Source organism: Rutidosis leptorrhynchoides, chromosome 8 (assembly GCF_046630445.1).
Source record: "Rutidosis leptorrhynchoides isolate AG116_Rl617_1_P2 chromosome 8, CSIRO_AGI_Rlap_v1, whole genome shotgun sequence".
Classification (NCBI taxonomy): domain Eukaryota; kingdom Viridiplantae; phylum Streptophyta; class Magnoliopsida; order Asterales; family Asteraceae; genus Rutidosis; species Rutidosis leptorrhynchoides.
In genome coordinates this window covers 109,396,983-109,421,230 of record NC_092340.1, presented here as the reverse complement: position 1 = coordinate 109,421,230, position 24,248 = coordinate 109,396,983, and the positions used below count along the sequence as shown (strand labels likewise).

The following is a 24,248-nucleotide window of genomic DNA, read 5'->3' as shown; positions in this document are numbered from 1 at the left end:
CTTTTAGAACAGCCTACAAAACTCCAATTGGAACCACACCTTTTAGACTTGTTTATGGAAAAGCATGTCATCTTCCAGTAGAAATTGAACACAAAGCATTTTGGGCTTTGAAGACATGTAATCTTGATTTACATGAAGCTGGACGTCTACGATTAAGTAAACTAAACGAATTAGAAGAATTAAGACATGAAGCATACGAAAATTTGTTAATCTATAAAGAAAGAACGAAGAAATGGCATGATAAAAGAATCAGAAGTTCAAAAGAATTTAAAGAAGGAGACAGAGTTCTTCTTTTCAATTCACGATTCAAGCTATTTCCTGGAAAATTGAAATCAAGATGGTCTGGACCATTCATAGTCAAAAGAGTTTTCCCATACGGAACGATAGAATTGATAAATTCAAACGGGATTGAATTTAAAGTTAATGGTCACAGAGTTAAACATTACATACATGGTCCGATGGAAGTCAACAACGAAGTTAATCACAATTTCGACACCACAGCTAACTAAGTGTGGGGAGAATCAAGGGGTTTATGTATTTCTGTTAGAGTTAGATTGTCTGTTTTCGTGTAGTTCTGGAAAATGGAACTCGAATGGTCTTTCCCTAGCAGACCCTAAAGAACTAGTTTTCTCCCCCCATTCTGAATTTTTATTTTTTTAGGAAATGAAGACTACCTGTGAACTAAACCATGGTCTAATGCTACACGCTTTGATCACTAAACGTAATAATGACACACTTCCAAGTGAAATAGTATCAGTAATCAGAGAAAGAATGGACGGAGTTAGAAAAGAATCCAGATGCGAAGATAATAAGTTACAATTTGGTAAAGGAAAATCAAAATCTGTAGCGAAAAGAAGAGCACGACACCTAGAAAGATGTCACAAATGCGGAAAATGGTCACATGGAGGTAAATGTTCAAATAATCAAACCTATTCAAATACCGAATTTGTTACTTTATGCAGAGACGGACCGTTCATATGTTTAGAAGAAAAGACACTGAATGCTCGGGGTTACGCCTATGTAGCCATGGAAAATCAATTAAACCGACTATCTTATGAATGGAATAGATCATATAACTAAGAAATCTATTTACATGAAGCTGGACGTCTACGATTAAGTAAACTAAACGAATTAGAAGAATTAAGACATGAAGCATACGAAAATTCGTTAATCTATAAAGAAAGAACGAATAAATGGCATGATAAAAGAATCAGAAGTTCAAAAGAATTTAAAGAAGGAGACAGAGTTCTTCTTTTCAATTCACGATTCAAGCTATTTCCTGAAAAATTGAAATCAAGATGGTCTGGACCATTCATAGTCAAAAGAGTTTTCCCATACGGAACGATAGAATTGATAAATTCAAATGGGATTGAATTTAAAGTTAATGGTCACAGAGTTAAACATTACATACATGGTCCGATGGAAGTCGACAACGAAGTTAATCACAATTTCGACACCACAGCTAACTAAGTGTGGGGAGAATCAAGTCTTTAAAGGATAATATGTATTTCTGTTAGAGTTAGATTGTCTGTTTTCGTGTAGTTCTCGAAAATGGAACCCGAATGGTCTTTCCCTAGCAGACCCTAAAGAACTAGTCTTCTCCCCCCATTCTGAATTTTTATTTTTTTTAGGTTTTTCCAAAATGAAGACTGCCTGTGAACTAAACCATGGTCTAATGCTACACGCTTTGATCACTAAAAGAAATAATGACATACTACCAAGTGAAATAGTATCAGTAATCAGAGAAAGAATGGACGGAGTTAGAAAAGAATCCAGATGCGAAGATAATAAGTTACAATTTGGTAAAGGAAAATCAAAATCCGCAGCGAAAAGAAGAGCACGACACCTAGAAAGATGTCACAAATGCGGAAAATGGTCACATGGAGGTAAATGTTCAAATAATCAAACCTATTCAAATACCGAATTTGTTACTTTATGCAGAGACGGACCGTTCATATGTTTAGAAGAAAAGACACTGAATGCTCGAGGTTACGCCTATGTAGCTATGGAAAACCAATTAAACCGACTATCTTATGAATGGGATAGATCATATAACTAAGAAATCTATTTCACAGGTATGTTTGTACAGTTTTTAATTTTTAATTTTTATTTTTAACCTTTTGATAATAAACGCTAATTTGTTCGCTATAAAGTATTAAATTGGTATTGAATAAAATTAGGTTTGGCGACCGAAATTATTGATATCATTCAAAAATTTATTACATCACTGCGAAATTTAACGTTTATTCTTAAGGTATAAATATCTTTAATCAATCAACCCAAAATATTTCAAAAATTCGTCATGAGTTAAATTAGGTCTTGGAACCGAAATTACTTTATCGAAAAGAGGGGCGCATATTTTTGATAATATTTGATTGATTAAAGTGGGATAAAAAGCCAAAAAGATTTTTAATTTTATTTTTACCATGTTTTTAAAATTAATATATAAATCTTAAATTAATATTGTAAACTTTGTAAAAACAATATTTTTAAAATTGTGAATATTTGAATTTTTAAATTAAGATTGATGTAAATTTTTTTATTTTTAAAATATGAATTTTTAATTTTATGCATTTTAAATTGTAAGTTTGGTGTGAATTTTTAATATTAATTTTGAATTTTATATTTAAGTTGTGTGAATTTAAAAACAAAAATTTACTTTATCTCATTAAGTTAAAAATATGATTTTTAAAAATTCGTCGTAAGTTGAAGACTAGGTCTTTGAACCGAAATTGCTTTACCCAAGGGAGGGACGAGAACTTTTATTATCATTATTTTTAATCTTATTGAATTAAAGTATGCCAAAAACATTAAAAAAAAACCCAAAAATCTTAGCTTTTAAAACAATCGCTACAAAACGAAAAATTTTAAAATTTTGTCGAAGGACGGACTAGGACATCAATCCGAAACGACCTCGTCCTAAATAACAAGGGAAACAAAATTTTAAAATTAATTACTTAATTGTTTTAATTAGTATAAGTTAAAAAAAAATACCAAACTCCGCGACTCGCGGAGTTTGAAGGGTAATTCACCGCGAGTCGCGGAGGGATCAAAATACAGAAAAATTAAAATCGAGCTAAACAGCTCAGTCCACACACCACAAGTAAAACACAGCAAAGAACAGCCGAAAAAACTGCACAAAAACCCGAAAAATACACCCCAAAATCACAATTTTTAACCGTTAATCATCAAATCTTTTACTAAAATCATGTTGAGAAGGATGCTATCAAGGAATTATTCAAGAAAAACGGTAAATTTCTACACCTAAACACCATTTAATCCGAAATTAGTGTTCTTGAGCAATTTTTTCCCCAATTTAATTTTGATGCTTTTTAGTGTAATTAGGCTTAAATTGTTTATGTATTATTCTTGTATAACCTAGATTGATGCTATTTAACATGATTAGAAGCCTTAAACTTCAAATTTTGAGTAATCTAGGGTTTGTGTTCTTGAGCAAATTTGGGGCTTTTTGATATAAACATGTTATGGCCGATTTTTGTCATGAATTGTTGCTAAATTAAGTAGTGTAACATGTTTAGGTAGTTAAATGATCCAAACTTTGAGCCTAAACATGATTTTGAGAATTAAAGTGGACTTTTTCAAGTCTAAAATTCATGAACTTGATTTTTGAAAGATAACGCCATTTGAAACTTGTTTAATTGCTAGTAATGATTATTTTGACATGTTATTTGAGTCGAATGCTTATGAACTTGACGAACATTTTCGTATATGCTTATTTGAAAAAGTGTAGATTTGATAAAAATGTGAAAATGAGCTTAAGTTTGATATAAATTGATCATGTCATTGTAATTATTTTGATTGATGATTTTGCTGACACTAATGCATATTTGGATGCACAAAAATTGTGTTTGATGTGTTTTGCAGACTGAAAGGGGTGAATCTTCATCTCAAGCCCGCAATGCTCCTGCTGAGAATGCGGAACAACAGGAGGTGGATAACTACTACAAGCAAGATATACCTCACCCAGTCATGACATTTTCTGATATGCACTTGGAAGAGTTGCACCCGAACCTGAAATTTGACAGACTTTGGATAGATTATCCAAAATACCAAAGGGGTTTGCATACTCTTCATTCTAAGGTTGTTGAGGTACCTAGGGGTCATAGAATGGGGACCTTTAGAAGCTGTAGAATTAGCCGGGCCAATTAGGGAATTACTTGTACAGAGGTATGGTAATTCTACTTTTAATGACTGGGTACGTTTATTCACCATGCGTAGACCTGTATATAAAGTATGGTGTGAAGAATTGTTATGTAGTATAGAGTTGAATGATCGGGTAGCTAGTTTAACCGATCGATCTTTTATTAGATTTTTGTTAGGAGGTTCGATGCACCACATGTCTTTACTAGACATGGCTCAGGCTTTACGTATATATACGCCTGAGGAGTTAGCATCTGCCGATTGTAGAGGGTTGATACTAAATGGTAGAAAGATAGATGAAAATTTTGATACACACGGTGTATGGAGTCAAATGACAAGCCATCACCGATTCAAAGGGGGAAATTACTCTTATTTGGATATAGATAAAGCTGAATTAAGAGTAATTCATAGGTTTTTAGCTAATTCGATTACACAAAGAGGTAAGAACAAGGAAAAGGTAAATGAACAGGATTTGTTTTACCATATGTGTATTCGAGACCCACAAAGCGCTGTAAGTATACCGTATTGTGTGGGTTATTATTTATCAGCTATGGTTCGGGGGATGAGACCGCATAGCATAATAGGAGGTGGTATTTTTATTACTTTGATTGCTGAATATCTCGGTGTGGATATAAGTCAGGGGGAATTATTAGTAGAAGAACCAGAACCCCGCGATACTATAGGTTCAAATGTATACCATGGTGCGAAAGTTTTGAAGAGGCGAAATAACGCTGCAGTACAATACCATGGTAGACATCCACAGGTTGAGAGAAACCAACAGGAAGGTAATGTAGGAGGGGGAAATGAGATGCAAGAAATGCAAAGGTTTATAGCTTCACAGGAATACGAAAATGCTAGACAGAGAGCATTTGAAGATTGGCAAGTTCATCAGAACCAAATCATAGCTCATTGCCAACATATAGGTAGAAACTATATTCCTACACCAAAACCCATCTTCCCTCCCTGGTCTATAGAGATGCAACCACCGTATCCTACGTATAACCCTGCCGAAGCATTCTATAGCACCTATGGTTATGCTTGGAACCCCTATTGGTACCAGTATCATCCCTACTCTACTTAGTTTTATTTATTTTGTAATTTGTAATATTGATACGTTTAATACTTATGTTAATATTGTAATAGTTTTTATAATTTTCTAACTTTTATTCTTAGATTTTAATAATTTTTGAATGTGGGGTAATATACCAAACTTCAAAAATATGTATATATGTTTGCAGTTTATCTTATGTACACAACAGGGTAAAACAACGCATTTTCAAAGACTGGCATTAAGTTCAGCAAAAGCAACTAATTTTGACGACAAGATGCAAAAATATATGTGAAATAACAACAAGACGGAATGAACAAATGATGTGCACCATTTATCATTCAGCAAACAAACGCCAATATATTTGGAAACTTTGGTAAAAATTTAATCATTTTCACACAAATCACCCTCAATAATTTAAATTGTTACTGATTTCTTGCAAATGAGGGCATTGCAAGATCTTAAGTGTGGGAAGGGGTTAAATTCTTTCGGATTTTATAATTTCTATCTTAAACACTTGGTTACCATTAAAAATACTAGTAAAGCAGTAGTTGTATTAGAATCTAGTGCTCTCTGATAATAAAGAACAGCCCTAGTCTTATATACTGACTACCCAATTCTAGTGAAAATTTTCAATTAAATGAACTCAAAATCATGTTTATACATATTTATGAACAATAAAACTAGGTTTTAACACCGAAATTATTGTAACCTCGGAAAGGACATAAACTGAGAAACAAACCAAAATCTTAAAATTCATTTAAAATGAAATAGAGGACGATAAAAAGGAAAATACAAGCCAAGTGTGGGAAAATTCTCCAAGTTATTCAAAACATATGTCACATATATCTGTAACAAATAACTGAAAATACTTTTGCTTTGGACTAAACTAAACTGTTTTACCCGATGAAAGAAAAGAAGAGATGGATCTACACGATGAATCAATTCCATTATTAAAAGGAAGTAAAGTCTTCCGAAAAATACACGCGCTTCTTGATTTAGGTCATGAAGTTGTCGTCCAGACCAGCTGTAGGTTGACGAAAAATCTAGAAAAGTCATCACTAAAATCAGCAGGAAATCCACGGACCTCAGCATTAAACAGGGTCGCCAAGTGGTTAGATTTATCCTAACCATGAGAAGGATTTATCTCGTAAAATGGGGGGGCACCATGCAAATTAGCTGGATAAGACTAATGAATCAGATCCCCAGAAAGGATAATCTCCTTAAAGATTAAAAATCAGCTTTTAAGACTGATATTACTCAATCCTTGAGATTGACCTTAAAGATTGAGAATTACAAACTCATGGAATTCAATGATATCTAAACTCGAGCTTGAACGAGAAAATATTTTGATCAAAATTACAAACCGATTTGTTTTCTGAAAACCCTATTTTCAATGCGTTCATTACCATTGAACATAAAATTCTAGGAATTCACCTGGAATTCATTAGGTCACCTGAACCAAATCGGGTGTCAACCGTAAGAACGGTGGTTGCATAGCATGGTCAAAGACAGGACCTTGTGCCAGACCGAAAAATTATAAGGGTGAGCTTTACTATTGCTCCTACCAAGGATAGTAATTGCGTCCGACACGTTATAGACCATAATTAAAAGCATGTCAGGGGACATTGCCTTAACAGTTGCTTGTTCAACGCTTTCCTTTACAACCGGACGGTAGTTTACCGAAAGGTAATATACGGGACAAGTAAACTGGATGTGTTGCTTTCCAAATACAAGGTTAGCAAGTGGGTGACACAAAACCGCAAGTTTTGAGCTAAAATTTTCAAATCCGAAACCCACCAAACCCACAAAAATATTTTGCAAACACCGGTAAAGGGTTATTCCGGAAAACTTATCTAGGGTAAAAACTAGATTTAATTTTCAAAAGATCAAATGTTTTCATAAAGATCCAATTTCCTTAATGGATCTAAATTTTTATAGTCATGTGGGACTGTAAACCATATCGTTACTACCATTGTTTATACCGCCGTATAGAAATCACTGATGTATAAAGTGTGAAGAATAAAGAAGTGATTCTAGTATTTCAAGACGATATTGCTTGAGGACAAGCAACGCTCAAGTGCGGGAATATTTGATAATGCTAAAAACGAACATATATTTCATAGCATTATTCCTCAAGAAAGACAAGTTTTTAGTTGCAATTGTTCTATTTACAAGTGATATTCGTTTAAATAATAAAAGGTGAAGACAAAAGACAGATTCGATGAATTGAAGACGCAAACGACCAAAAAGCTCAAAAGTACAAAAGACAATCAAAGAGGTTCCAATTATTGATAAGAAACGTCTCGAAATTACAAGAGTACAAGATTCAAAACGCAAAGTACAAGATATTAAATTGTACGCAAGGACGTTCGAAAATCCGGAACCGGGACATGAGTCAACTCTCAACGCTCGACGCAACGGACTAAAAATTACAAGTTAACTATGTATATAAATATAATATAATATATAATTAATTATATTAATTATATATATATTATATTTATAAATAAATCGTCGGCAAGAAAGACTCCAAAAGGGACTGAGCTGTATTTACAAACTCCGCGACTCACGGAGTTTGAAGGCTAAAAGTACCGCGAGTCGCGGAGCCCTAAACTTTGAAACTCCCTATAAAGCCAACCGAATTCTGAGCATTTTTCATAATCTTTTTTCCCTTCTTCTCTCAATATATACGTAATATATATTATATTTTAATTTTAATTTAATTTTAAATCCTAATAATAAGGGTATGTTAGCGAATATTGTAAAGGTGTAAGTCGAAATTCTGTCCGTGTAACGCTACGCTATTTTTAATCATTGTAAGTTATGTTCAACCTTTTTAATTTAATGTCTCGTAGCTAAGTTATTATTATGCTTATTTAATCCGAAGTAATCATGATGTTGGGCTAATTACTAAAATTGGGTAATTGGGCTTTGTACCATAATTGGGGTTTGGATAAAAGAACGACACTTGTGGAAATTAGACTTTGGGCTATTAATGGGTTTTATATTAACTAAACAATACCTTGTTAATTTAATATACAAACTTATAATTCGACGTATTTATATATAACCACATACGCATGACTGGGTACGGTAGGTGGGATATCTATAAATACCAATAATTATTCATTTTACCGGACACGGGAATGGATTAATAGTCACTAGAATAATTAAAACAGGGGTGAAATTATGTACAAGGACACTTGGTATAATTGATAACAAAATATTAAAACCTTGGGTTACACTCAGTCGACATTCTGGTGTAATTATTAAACAAAGTATTAAAATCTTGTTACAGTTTAAGTCCCCAATTAGTTGGAATATTTAACTTCGGGTATAAGAATAATTTGACAAGGACACTCGCACTTTATATTTATGACTGATGGACTGTTATGGACAAAAACCAGACGGACATATTAAATAATCCAGGACAAAGGACAATTAACCCATGGGCATAAAACTAAAATCAACACGCCAAACATCATGATTATGGAAGTTTAAATAAGCATAATTCTTTTATTTCATATTTAATTTCCTTTATTTTATATTTAATTGCACTTCTAATTATCGCATTTTTATTATATTTAATTGCACTTTTAATTATCGTACTTTTTAATTATCGCAAGTTTATTTTATCGCACTTTTATTATTCGCACTTTTATTATTCGCAATTTTATTATCGTTATTTACTTTACGCTTTAATTTAAGCCTTGTATTTATTTTTATTATTTTACATTTGGTTTTAACTGCGACTAAAGTTTTAAAATCGACAAACCGGTCATTAAACGGTAAAAACCCCCTTTATAATAATAATATTACTTATATATATATATTTGTATTTTTATAAAAGTAAACTAATATAGCGTTAAACTTTGTTTAAAAAGATTCCCTGTGGAACGAACCGGACTTACTAAAAACTACACTACTGTACGATTAGGTACACTGCCTATAAGTGTTGTAGCAAGGTTTAAGTATATCCATTCTCTAAATAAATAAATATCTTGTGTAAAATTGTATCGTATTTAATAGTATTTCCTGTAAAAATATAAGCTATTTCGTATACCCCGCTGCATACATCAGATGCATTCATAGTCGACTTAATCAATGGAGACGCGAAGAAGGCAATCCCTTCCACCAACCAAAATCACCTCTTGACAATGAACCTGAAGCGTTTACCGGCGGACCTATCCGAAACACCATTTTCAGCCTCATTTCCAGGGTAGCTCGTCACGATTATATTCTATCTAAAATTCTAAACCTTATTCATCTGCTCGTCCAGACCGACAATCATCTTGGAATAATAGGAGAAGTCAACGAACTTCGCGTTCGAGTAATCAAACTGGAGAATATGGTACAAAATGTACCAGCTTTAGCAACATCACCGGCACCAACAGTACCATCAGTAACAGCACCAGTACCATCAACAATCCATGCCTCAACATCTCATTATGTACCTCGAGTATAATCATCGTTCTACGTATCGTTCTACATCGATTATCTTCGTTCTTCATGACGATTAAGTAACCTCTAAATGTTTTAGAGATTATGTATTCTAGTTCTAATGGTAAACCAAATGAGTTTAATATCATATTAACTCATTAAATCCATGATTATATCTGAAGAAAATATATATGTATATGTATTTTCATAAAGATTGTAATTAAAAATTATTTTGTACAAACTGTTAATGATGAAAATATTTTAACGGGTAGGTAATACCCGAGGGATATTTAGATTTCACATTAATAAGTTACACTGTATATTCTTTGAATCTGATTCAACGGTCATTTACTATCCTACTTGCAACCACAGCTATATGAATCCGTTCATTGCAGAATAACCATTTTCATCTAATTTCATATTCGGATTTTGATTTACCAGAATCCAACAAGTGGCATAATGAAGAAAACATTGGACAAAATAAAATTTGTTAGAAATAAACGATTTAATTATGAGAAATTTTATTAAGAAGCCACGCTAACAAAATCCTAGCAAACTATTCCTAGCTAACTGTTAATTTCTTATTACATTTTATTTATCGCAATTTAATTATCGCAATTTACATTCTCGCAATTTTATTTATCGTCATTTAATTTCTGTTATTTACTTTACGCACTTTATTTATCGTTATTTAATTTCTGTTATTTATTTTACGCACTTTAAATATCTGGACACGTATACAAGGTTTTGACATATCATATCGACGCATTTATATATATTATTTGGAATAACCATAGACACTCTATATGCAGTAATGATAGAGTTCTCTATACAGGGTTGAGGTTGATTCTACAATAATATATATAATTTGAGTTGTGATCGAGTCTGAGACATGTAGACGGGTCACGATACGTATTAATTAATTCGAATATTATATATTAAAATATATATGAATTATTGGACTGTTAATTGTGGACTATCGACTGTGGACTGCCATCATTGGACAATTAAAAATGAATTAAAATATTGATTAAAACATATGAAACTAAAAAAATTCTTCAAGTTTGCCACTTGATTTCATCTTAAACCTCATTTGTATCTCGTCGATTACAATCTGCGTTCAAACCTTTCTTAATTCTTGAAAACACCTCAATCGAGAGGATGAACCAACCGCACTCCATCTACAGAAGAAAAGGTTGATGCATATACTCATGCACCTGAGAAACTCTCGGCAACTGAGTAAACGTTTAAAACGTAGCTATGCTAATTTCTTAGTGTTATTATTACCCAAAATAACTTGGAAATCCCTTTCAAAATAGCCAATTTTGTCACAGCTTCAACAAGTCAACTTCAACTTTTCAGTCGGACTAGCCTTATTATAACCTAGATATATAAGTTTACCTGTCGTCATCGTTACCGGAGAACCGTTTATATTTCACCACAGTAGCAGTAAAATTACCAGCAACTTCAATGAATTTGGACTTTCAGAAAAATCATTATATTCATTGAAACCCCATCTTGTATTCATCTATACCCTGTAACAATAATTGCCATACCAATTACCGGGAATCAGCAATCAGTATTTTGAATCTCGTAGCATTTCTACATCAATAGTTATATGTATACATATAACAATTATCTCCTAGAATTACGATCTTCAATTCTGAAATTTTGAAAAGGCACCCAGTTTACGAATCGATACTCTGAATGTTGAAAAAGCTGAATGAAGCAGCAGAAACTGTAGGTAACCGTAAACGACCTTAGTCGTCGGAAGTTTAATGATAAAGAATAGTATGTTGGAAAAGCTCAGAAACGTTGAAACTGGAAAACGTATAGAGTTAACCATGAAGGAGACTAAGGACAAATACAAGGACCATACCCTATATTCAAAGAATCCAGATAATTCTGGATCCGTTGAAATCTTTGGAGAATATCTTGCCCCGAAGTCATGTTAAAATCTTGCAGAAAATCTTTCTCCATCAACCATCGAACTTAGAAATTCCAAAATATCATCATCAATATCTTCGATATTTCTGAGGATATTTTCATAAATATTCTCATCTGAAATTGTATACCTCTTCGTGCTTCATGTGTATCATTATATTGGAAACATTCAAGAGAAAAATTTAGTACCGAAAAGCAGATTATGCGAAACTATGAAGAAAGCCATGGACAAATCACAAAGAATAAGTTTGACTTCAAAGAATCCAAATGATTCAATGTCTGCTAAAGTCTTTAGTGAAAATCGTGCTCCTTACTCTAAATCCTTGCAGACAATAGTTTCTATCATCCACTGATCTTAGATATTCAAAGATATTATCGTATCTTTCATTATAAATATCCTCCATATTTCTAGAGATATTTTTATAACTATTCTTATTTGAAATCATTAATCTCTTCGTGCTATCAGTATTACATCATATAGAAACTGTTAGTTCTATATTCTGTAAACTTTTGAGCTTAAAATATGAATGTTATTGAAGTAATGTTGGAAACTGATGCATGAGTTAGTATAATATAATGACACTTTATCAACGTGATTATATTGTAGCAAGTCATGCTGAGTTTCTAATGGAACGTGATGATTCACAGATCCTAACGTCATCACGTGCCATGTTACGTAACTCTTTCATTATGCTTAACTTCTGAACATATCAAGAAAGTATTTTCTTGATAGTTCTATTCTCAGTGATTTTGGTAATTTGATAAATCAAATCGTGCTAATACATTAGTTCTTATTTAGAACACGATGTTTATTCGAAATTCCATACTTATGAATTCTGGACCGTTACTTGCAAAAAGAAAACAAAAGCATGAAGCTCCGAGATAGAAATGGGGTATAAATCGTAGCAAATAAGAGAGAGCATTAACTATGGATGACAATGATTATAGGAAACAGAATGGGGGACATTGAAATATAAGGAGAGATGTAAAGCCCGATAACAACGCATAAATTACAAACCGTGTATATCAAGGTTTATCGCAACATAAAGACACGGGAGAATTAAAAACACTATAACCCCAAGGGCGAAGTATAAGAAAGCAGATTCCTCTAGTGGAAGTTGAAAAAGGAGAATGATTGTTGCTATAGTAAGGATGAGGACAAGGATCAGAACTGGATTAAGCATTTCCACAATCTTTTGGATATATGAACTAAGAAAGAAAGTATAGGAATGGTGAGAATAATGGAACGGAAGAGTTTAATTTATAATGGAAATATCAGACGGAGTAATCGAGGCAGATCATCGTATTTAATTACAGAGATCTTCAATTTCCTTACTCGCCGAAGAATCAAATCTTTTAGATTCGAAGATTTTCTTTAAATCACTTGAATTCCGGAATTCAACTTTGACCACGTCAAAAGCTAGGACGCACCTTATTTTCTAAATTCAGCCATGACTACGTCAAAAGTTAGGATGAAACTTACTTTCCTCATTCTGCTATTTTGTGATAGCTTCATTCGTACGCTTCGAGTAATCAAATTGTTTTATCTATATTATTCAATAGTGATAAAACTCTATTTATCAACTCATATTCATCATGGAAACATTTTTATTGTTAACCATGACCACCTCACTCAAATTTCGGGACGAAATTTCTTTAACGGGTAGGTACTGTGATGACCCGGGAATTTCCGACCAAATTTAAACTTAATCTTTATATGATTTCGATACGATAAGCAAAGTCTGTAATGTTGAGTCTCGAAAGTTTTGAAATCTATATTCATTTCATCAATTACCCTTCGGCTATGCTCTACGATTCACGAACTATTACTTGTAAATAAATATGTATATATATTATATAAATATAAATACGAGTATATATAATATTTTGCATTAATAAAAGTATATCTTAATTAATTGGAATTTAAAATGTAACATAACATCTAGAATAATTGAGCTATTGCTTAATATATATATATATATATATATATATATATATATATATATATATATATATATATATATATATATATACATATATATATATATATATATATATATATATATATATATGTTATTATGAATCTGTATAGGATTTCTATCAGATATATATAAAACATATAAAAATTAACTCTCCAACAAACGTCATCATATAATATAATATTACATAAATAATAATAAATGGTATTATACTTAATTGCAAGTTGAAACATAATTATAATATTTTTAATTATCGTTTATTATTAATAGTCTCTTTGTTAATAATATTATTATTAATAGTATTATTATTAGTATTATTAGTTACATTAATAAATTTATATTGGTTATAGATCAAAATTCAAGAATTATATATATATATATATATATACATATATATATATATATATATATATATATATATATATATATATATATATATATATATGTATATATATATGTATATTTATATTTATAAATAAGATATATAAATAACTGATATATATAATTACATATACAAATACAAAAATACAGATATACTTAAATATGTATATATATGCAAATTACAATTTTAGATATATAGATAAATAGATATAGATACGAATTAATATGTACATATATATACACAAATATAAATACAGTTATAAATATAGGAACAGATTTATATATATATACATGGAGGTAGAGTTTTATGCAGATATAGTAAATGAACTGTTAAATCGTACGAGTTTGTTGGGATATAGCCATCAAACTGTTTTCCAAATTTGTTTTGTCTAAAATTTGTTATATACCTTTATCAGATCGTATCAATGGGTGTTAAATCAGAATCTGCTTTTAATTGATTTCTGTTTTTTTTTGTCTGTTTTATTTTATTTGATCCTGGTTCGTTTCCTCCAGCTCCAATACCTGTCGAACCCATCAGACATCACAAAATAACAATTGTGTTATATAATATCGCAGCAACAATCATTCAATGAAGGCACCAAATTCTTTTCTACAATCTCAAAAGAAATCAAACAGACAAATAGATATACCGCTCGTCTTTCTCTGTTTTACTTCCTTTTACAAAGATTTCGAAATCAAATTTAATTCCAAAATTCGTAAATAATGTTTTGTCAAGAATCCTTCAAACAAACTTCTGGTAAGATTTCAACTTCCAATTTCATATATCGAATCCAAAATTGTGAGTCAAAGTTTTTAAGTCAAAAAGTCAAGATTTGTTCCACGATCAAATTTGAATTTTCTGTTACAAGTAAAGGAAAATTGATAATTGATAATGTTTATATGAAGTGATTGCAACACTAGTTATGTTATAATAATTCCCTAAAACTCTCTTAATTTCGAAACCCATTTATTGGATTTTTTTTTTTTTTACTTCGAACAGCAGAATTCTGTTTATATGTTTATATATATTTTTTTTACTTCAAATTCGTTTTCTGTAAATGAAAATCAAATGGTAGGTTGTTTCTGTTTAGTTTTGAATCCAAATACAAATTCATTAATTCGTTTTTATAATATTTGGGAGTTCCTGATCGATTGAGATTAGGAAGAAGAGGAAGATAAATAGATAACTTGTTAAATAAAATTAAATCGCAATATGAATCAGATAAACAAAGACAGACGGATGGTGAATGGTGTTGGCTTTTAACGAGAGGTCATGGGTTCGAGTCCGGTTATGGGCATTTTTTTTTTGGAAAACATTTAAGGTAGACTCTTTATTACAATTATTAGTAATATTATCATTTATATTATTATTATGTCTATTATTGTTATTGTCATGATTATCATTCTTAGTATTATTAATAATATCATTTCAATTAATGTTATTAGTAATATGGTTATTATTATTATTATTATTATTATTATTATTATTATTATTATTATTATTATTATTATTATTATTATTATTATTATTATTATTATTATTATTATTATTATCATTGTTATAAGTATTATAACAAATATTATTATTATTATAAGTATTACTAGTGTTAGTATTATTAATATCATATAGGATTAGTATTAGTATTATAATTGATAAGATTATTATTACTAAAATAGGTATTATGATAGAAAATTTACTTATTATTATTAGGATTACAATTACAAATATGATTTATAATGTTGTTACTAATATAAATGCTATCATTTAAAAATGTAATTTTATTATTTTAACTACTAGTATAAGTATTATCAATATTAAGAAAGTTATTATTATTAGTAAATCATTATTATCAAAACTATCATGTTCGTTACAAATAAATATTTTGTACCTAAAATATACTTAATACATATATTATAATCATATTAATAGTTTATATATCACATATCAAATATAATAACATTATTTATATAAATACTTATATATAACGAATTAAGAATATTTTCATATAATACTAACCATATATATAGAGATATATTAATATAACCAAATATATAGATATTAAACATTTTAAACATATACACAAACTAAATAAATATAATATATAATTCAAGTTATAATATATAAACTTGTTCGAATACGATTATACATTTTAATATATATACAAATGATATAGGTTCGTGAATCCGAGGCCAACCCTGCATTGTTCAGTTTGTCTAATGTCGTCATATGTATTTTTTACTACAAAATACATTTGGTGAGTTTCATTCGCCCTTTTTACTCTTTACATTTTTGGCCTGAGAATACATGCAAATGCTTTATTAACTGTTTTACAATATTTATATGCGTGAGTTTCATTAATCCCTTTTTAAATGCTTTTACAATATATATTTTTGGAACCGAGAATACATGCGCTGTTTTTATAACTGTTTTAAGAAATAGACACAAGTAATTGAAACTACATTATATGGTTGAATTATCGAAATCGAATATGCCCCTTTTTATTAAGTCTGGTAATCTAAGAATTAGGGAACAGACACCCTAATTGACGCGAACTCTAAAGATAGATCTATCGGGCCCAACAAGCCCCATCCAAAGTACCGGATGCTTTAGTACTTCGAAATTTATATCATGTCCGAAGGAGGATCCCGGAATGATGGGGATATTCTTATATGCATATTGTGAATGTCGGTTACCAGGTGTTCAATCCATGTGAATGATTATTTTTGTCTCTATGCATGGGACGTATGTTTATGAGAATGGGAAATGAAATCTTGTGGTCTATTAAAATATTGAAATGATTGTTATGATAAACTAATGAACTCACCAACCTTTTGGTTGACACTTGAAAGCATGTTTATTCTCAGGTACGAAAGAAATCTTCTGATGTGCATTTGCTCATTTAAAGATATTACTTGGAGTCATTCATGGCAGAATTCAAAAGACGTTGCATTCGAGTCGTTGAGTTCATCAAGATTATTATTATTAAGTCAATTATAGTTAGATATATTATGAAATGGTATGCATGACGTCAATTTTCGTTGTAATGAAAGATTGTCTTTTCAAAAACGAATGCAATGTTTGTAAAATGTATCATATAGAGGTCAAGTACCTCGCGATGTAATCAACTATTAAGAGTCGTTTATAATCGATATGGACTTCGTCCGGATGGATTAGGACGGGTCTTCACACTCGACTTCCTTTTCTCTTCTGTAACACTGACAAAGTATGAACTCCGTTTGTGTTGTAGACAAATAAAATCCTTAACCTTTCCTGGATTCTCCAACTTAACATACACCCTGCCGTATTCTAAATGAGTGGCTTTTGTGATCTCACAGTTTTCTAACCTGTAAACCACTCCCCACCACTCTGCAATTGACAAAAAGGTTTTTTCGTTCCAACATTGTGGTGGCACCCCCCTTATCTCAAGCCAAACCATGCGTCTTTCAGGCCAAAGACTAGGATCCCATCTACTAATTTTGTGAACCCAGTTTGAGAGTGGATGGTTTTTATGATTAATCACCTCACACACAGATTTTTCGTTTTTAAAAATTAACATAACGCTCAAACCTCCAAGACATTTAACTTGAACATCAAACAAACCCTCCTCCATACAAATGGTTTCAAGGTTATTGAGAACCAAGGAATTAATGACATCACCTACAATTGCAAACTGGAGAACCTCATCATTGCCATCCTCATCTTTGACAAAAACAGATTTAAATTCTTTATCATCAAGTGACGTTTGATTGGAATCCTTACAGCCTTTTTTAGAATTTAATCTTGACCTAAGATCGTCTTTGTTTTGGTTTAAAGTGTAGCACAGATCATTATCCTTCTTTCCTAGCACCTCATTAAATTTTCTTTCATCACGATAACCATGGTTGAAGACCCTTTCACCATCCTTATTAGTGTTTTCAAATCTGGATCTAACATTAATTCTGGGTCCATCAACTTTAGGTTTCCTGTTGGTAGCCTTAAATACCTTAATAGGTTTCCCATCAAATCTGATCCCTTCAAGACGACGTAACATTGAGTCTGAATCTGTTACACCGGCAAAGCGAACGAAAGCATATTTCTCACCTCCCTTTAACCTATTACCCGCGACATAGACGTCCCTTACTGCTCCATATGGCTTGAAGGTCTTCCACAAATCAACCACTTGAAACTCTCCCGGATAGTTGAAAAACATGTATGATGTTAGATCGCTTCTGCTTGACCATTTGAATCGATGCTAAAAGTCGTCGCCGTTGTATCCCCTCTGTGCCCTAGCCGAACTCGCCTTCTCTCTCTCTCTCTCTCTCTCTCTATTTTCTCTCTCACACATTCTCTCTCTATTTTCAGTTTTTACTATCACTCTAATTTATTAATTATAGCGACCTATATGTACGGATTTGATTACAAAATTTGATATATAAGTCATAACTATGAAATATAGTAATGCTTAACTAATTTATTGCACTTAATAAATTTTTCAAAAGAATATGAGATATAGTAATACTTTACTACTTAGTTTTTTTTAAAACAAATCTTCAAAAAGATAGATTAACTCCTACAACGTCGATTTGTAATTTAATTGTGTATCCAATCAGTAGTAATAATTTGGTTAAACAAGGGATTATCACCAAAAAGCCCATTTTTTTGAACTTGTTTGCGTGAGAGCCCATAAAAAAAAGTTTGACAATTTGCCCTCGCAAGAAGCAAGATGCCTCTTGCTCCCTTGCGCCTTGCGTCCTTGCGACCTTAGTCGCAAGGTGCCTCTTGCTCCCTTGCTCCCAGGTGGAAGCAAGGACGCAAGGTACCTCTTGCTCCCTTGCTTCCAGGTGGAAGCAAGGTGCCTCTTGCTCCCTTGCTCCCAGATGGAAGCAAGGACGCAAGGTGCATCTTGCTCCCTTGCTTCCACCTGGGAGCAAGAGAGCAAGAGGCACCTTGCTCTCAGGTGGAAGCAAGGGAGAAAGAGGCACCTTGCGTCCTTGCTTCCACCTGGGAGCAAGGGAGCAAGAGGCACCTTGCTCCTTGCTCTCAAATGTGACTAAGGTCGCAAGGACGCAAGGCGCAAGGGAGCAAGAGGCATCTTGCTCCTTGCGAGGGCAAATTGTCAAACTTTGTTTTTATGGGCTCTCATGCAAACAAGTTCAAAAAATGGGCTTTTTGGTGATAATCCCGTTAAACAATTCCATAAGTTAAATAATTATAAAACATATACTCCGTACACAAAAAAGTAAGCTATTTTAAAAATACTTCAGGCATTTGAAGTCGGACACGTCTATGTTTCTTGAAAGCGAAATCATCTATTATCTCATCAATATAAATTCTTTCTACAATAATCTTTCAATGTAAAGAATTAGATAGATTTTTAGAAAATCGTCACTCATAATGCTACGAAGTCTTGTTTTAACAATTTTCATTGATGAAAAATCCCTTTCACTTGTTGCGGTTAAAACCGGAAGAGTTAATACAAGACGAATTAATCCATAAAAAAAAAAAGCAAAGGGTACAAATCCGAACTCTTAGTTTCTTGCAGGCCTCTACATAACTCAGCAACGGTTTGAAACTTTTTCAATTCAAGATCATCAGGCACATCTTGCTTATAATGTCGCAACTCAAGTGTTAGCTGAATTATATCCTGCTCTGTAAAGTCTGAATGATAGAACGTTTTTGCTAATTTACAAATATCGTTTTTTCCAAACGATTTTTTCGGGTCCAAAGCAACACAGGGTTGAAGAAGTGTTATTGCGGACTCACTGAATCTTGAGTTCAACTCATGCAATTGACTATCAATAGCAACAATGAACACATTAACTCGATAATGATGTTCAACAGTTACATCGTCTTTTTTGAACGAGATCGAACTATATCTTTGTAAGTTTGTGTCAATTTAAGAACTTCAATGTTATTTGACTCACAAAAACCAACAACTTTATCTAAAAGTGACTGCCAACTTTCTTTTCTTAGATTTTGAATCTACATCTTTGTTGTGAAAACCAAACTCAAAGCGTTAACTATATCTTGACACTTACGTTGAAAAGCTTGATAAAGCTTGTCGGTTCTTCTCGTTATCTTCTTCATCAAATTTCACATAGCACTACAATGGCGGGAACATACAATTTCAATAAGCTACGTATCCATCGATAATGTGAACTCCATCTTGTATCTCTAGGTCTTTGTAAACTTTGAATTTGATTTTCTTCTTTGCCACTTTCAAGCTCTCCAATTTCGTCTCAAGATATAGCTGAACTCCTTTCGTTAAGGGATGCTTGTTTCTATTATTTGAGGATATTGAAAACTATTATAGAATTTTTAAACACATTATAATTCGTTTATTTGAAGAGTTGAGGGATGCAAAGCATTCACATGTATCCCTTGTCTCCGCCTCTCCTGATCTTGTTGATAGTAACGAGTTAAAAGTACGATTTAGACACTCATACTATTACATGAGTTAGAAAAGATATTAGAAAAAAAAGCTTCCCATACATATACTACGGAGTACTATATAACCTGTTGTACTGAAAAAGGCCCAAAAAAGTAGACTATGTCTCTTGAGCTACTATTGGTCTACTAGTGGACTTCTATTATATAAAAAAAAGTTAAATAATGAAAAAGAACTTGTGGGCTTAAAACAAAACTCATGATTGCATTAGTTTTTTTTTTTTTTTTTTTTCGAAAAAGAAAGAAAATATTAAAAGAAGAAAAAATTACGCCGTTGGTACCTGTGGTTTGTTCACATTTGCATCACAGTACCTATACTTTTATTTTTGCGTAGTTGGTACCTCAGTTTTGCTTAACTATCGTGTTTGGTACCCCAACCTAACTGGCGTCAACAATCAAACGTTAACCCCTCACATGTGCAACGCTTGTGAGGGCAATTTCGTCCCTTTCCATGATTTAATTCATTTAAAATTACAACTTTTAATAAATCATCTCTCTAATTCATATCAGTACTTATACCCTATCTTGCAACATTTAAATTTCAAATTCACATGACTACATTCTATGATCTTTGAACGACTAATCAATCAAAATTTCACCTCATTGTTCTACAACACTTATAGGCTCACACACTTTCATTTATAATTAAACTCGTACATAATATTCATATAATTCCATCCATATGCAAATAAACTTTGAAATAGCCAATGGGGCTTTGCCTCATTGGTCACCATGTTAACATGGTGTTCGAGGAGACCAGGGTTCGAGTCTCGGGGGGGGGGGGATTTTCGTGAATTAACTCTAACCACTAACATTGCCTTTCAAAAAAAAAAAAAAAAAAAAAAAAAAAAAAAAAAAAAAAAAAAAATTAAACTTTGAAATAAAATCATAAATTAACCGACTTTCACCCCACTTACCAACAATTAACAGAAAACATCCAAAATAAATACATTCTTCTCTGGAAATAGATATGCTTGCTTTGATTTGTAATTGAATAATCTCTGATTCAGTATTTTTGTCAAGTTAATCCAACAAACTACAAAGTTATAAACTTTAACGAAGGTCTTGTAACGCGACGTTCAGTTCTTGTTTTAGTGACACGTGTGTGGCGACTAGACGCTGATTGTTGGCGATAAGTGATTGAATATCACGTTTGACGGCGGTACGGTCGTCGATGATCTGATGACAACGTGGCGGTGATTCGATTAAGGGACATCGTGAGCGGTTGCTGTCTTGTCGTGGTTTTAATGATTCTGGTGGGATATAATTTCTTCCGGCCATTGTTAAGGTTCGTTTACGGCGGTTTAGCCACAACTCCGTCCTGTGGTGATCCTCTTTTTTTGGTTGGTGACGTAAATTTTAGTCACGTTAAAGTACAAACAACTACTTATGCAGATCTTGTGATTTAAATAGATTAAAATAATGGAAAGAGACGAAATTACCCTCACATGTGTTGCACATGTGAGGGGTTAACGTTTGATTGTTGACAGCAGTTAAGTTGGGGTGCCAAACACGATAGTTAAGCAAAACTGAGATATCAATTACGCAAAAAATAAAGTTTAGGTGTTATGATGCAAATGTGAACAAATCACAAGTACTAACGGCGTAATTTTTTCTTAAAAGAAAGGCATACTTCATCAAATAGATGAAGAAACCATATAGCAGAGACATACAAATTGAGGCTAAGCCAACAAAAAGGCTTAGCAAGGAAAAAGAAACCAACATAAAAAGTTCAATAAAGAGGACAAACAACATATGAAAAACTACACTACTCCTAATGCGCAATTCACCCAGTACCAGGTCTCGCGCTCGGGGGACTTGATTACCCGAGGTTTTACCTTCTATGGGGAGCCAATGTGCTCATTCATACGAGGGTTTTCTCGATTACCCAAAAAAAAAAAACTTGAAATATCACGTTTTGCAAATTGGAGTTTATATTTTTTCCAATTTCCTCTCCACCTTGTTCTACCCTATGAGATCTTCTTTAAAAGTTCTCACTTTTTTAAAGGTAATGAAAGCAGCACTGCCTTGAAATGGTAGAAATTCCGACTTTTGCTTGCACTTGTCTATAAAACCATGTTTCGACAACCTTCCAATATTGAATCGAAAGGGCTTTGGGCCCCAAGATTGTAGCTTCTTGCCCTAAATGGGCGGAAAAAGAACTGATCGAACAACAACTATCAGAATGCAACCCGACCAATTATTAATCTACTCTTGATTCAGAAGAACACAATGGACTCTCGTGAAATCCTTCTTTCGGGACACAAGCAGTGGCGAAACCGAGGGGGGCGGCCCGCCCCCAGCGATTTTTTTTTTTCAGTGTAAAAATTTTGGGTTTTTCGACTTTACCCCCGGTGGATTTTTTTTTTTTTTTGTTGCCCCAAAAACTATATATTTTGCCCCAAAACTCTCAAATTTTGCCCAAAATTCTTCGACTTTTTGCCCCAAAACTTTCAAATTTTGCCCAAAAATCTTCAACTTTTACTCAAAATCATAATTTGCCTAAAAACTTCAATTTTTTTTTGCCCGAAAACCTCCATATTTTGTCCAAAAAAATTGCTATGGTTTTAATTTTTTTTTTTTTACCCCGGTGAAAAAAAATCCTAGTTCCGTCACTGGACACAAGTGTAAATGAAATTCCCAGGAACACACATCGGGCTCGACCAATGACTAGCCATATCCATTAAGTGACTCCAGAAAAAACCACCTTGTTAGCTACATTACGCGGGGCGAAGCCATTTACTATAAAGATCATGACATTATTTGAAGTAGACCAATATTCGATTAAACAAAATTTTTCCTCTCGCCATATTGAAACCAAAACACCCGACCTACCGGAAGAGTTTACTTACACCACGTTAAAAGAATGAAGTTTCCAAATGAAATCCAAAGTTGTAAATTTAAGTTTGCTAACCATTGTATTATAAACCGCTACAAAATTAATATGAAACCGTGAGACAAAAAAAAAAATCACCATTTTACCCCTCGATATACACCCAAACCCGTGAATGTTCAAGAGGCAATTTCAAGCTTACTACTTATATTTTAGCTTGTCGTTGGCGACCGAGCCATTCATAACGCTACCCAATTTTCCAAGCACTACCTTTGACCTTTTGTTAACAATACAATGAGGCATTTTGTACATTAAACAGAGTCAAGCCTCATTGCATAGACAATTGAGAGGATTTGAGAGGCAAGCCTCATTGTTTTGAAGCTTTGGCTGGCGTATAGCCGTATAGTCTTCTGCCATATTTGATATTAGAACGTCAAAGTTGTACAATTCTTCTTTATATGAGATTTTTTGGATCCGAAATGTTGACTACCGTTTACACCGTTTTTGATAGAAGAAGATTGCCCGACAACATGGTTGATCTCACTAGTAGTATCGAAAATGTCGGAATTATTTGGAAACTCATCAATCCATTTAGATCTTTTGTTCTTGCCACTGTTTTTTGAAACAACTTTTGGTTGAAGAAGAATGTCTTTGTTACCTGAAGAGTGATTGTAACGGGATTTAATTTCTTCACATTGTTTACGACAGCTGTTACCTAAACATTTATCATCTGTGACCGGGCTAGAAACAGACACTTTGTTGACTTTAGATGCAAATGAGATTTCATTATTGGTAAAGGTTTTTCTTTTTGGTGAGGAATTTGGGAAGGAGTTGGATGGTTTTTTGGAGATATTTGGAGGGTAGGATAGTCTTTTTCAAAGAAGTTAAAAGGTGAAACAAGGGATGTGTTTGACAACAGCCGAACTAGGCTTTTATTTAGTGTTCTTTTTGTCAAGTGTGTCATCTTTGTCAAAAGATTTGAAATGAGTCCTTTTGATTTTCTCTGCAACTAATAAGGACCCATGCTTGTTT

At 32.5% G+C, this 24,248-nt stretch overlaps 1 protein-coding gene across 1 annotated transcript in view; it reads right to left on the bottom strand.

The window, feature by feature from the left end:
* Positions 1–18,146, bottom strand: part of LOC139863727 (uncharacterized) — a 67,301-nt gene extending 49,155 nt beyond the window's left edge. The window contains exon 1 of the mRNA XM_071852332.1: positions 17,223–18,146. Within this exon, the coding sequence (XP_071708433.1) occupies positions 17,223–18,146 (924 nt within the window). The remainder of the gene's footprint in view (positions 1–17,222) is intronic.
* Between the last annotated feature and the right edge of the window lie 6,102 nt (positions 18,147–24,248).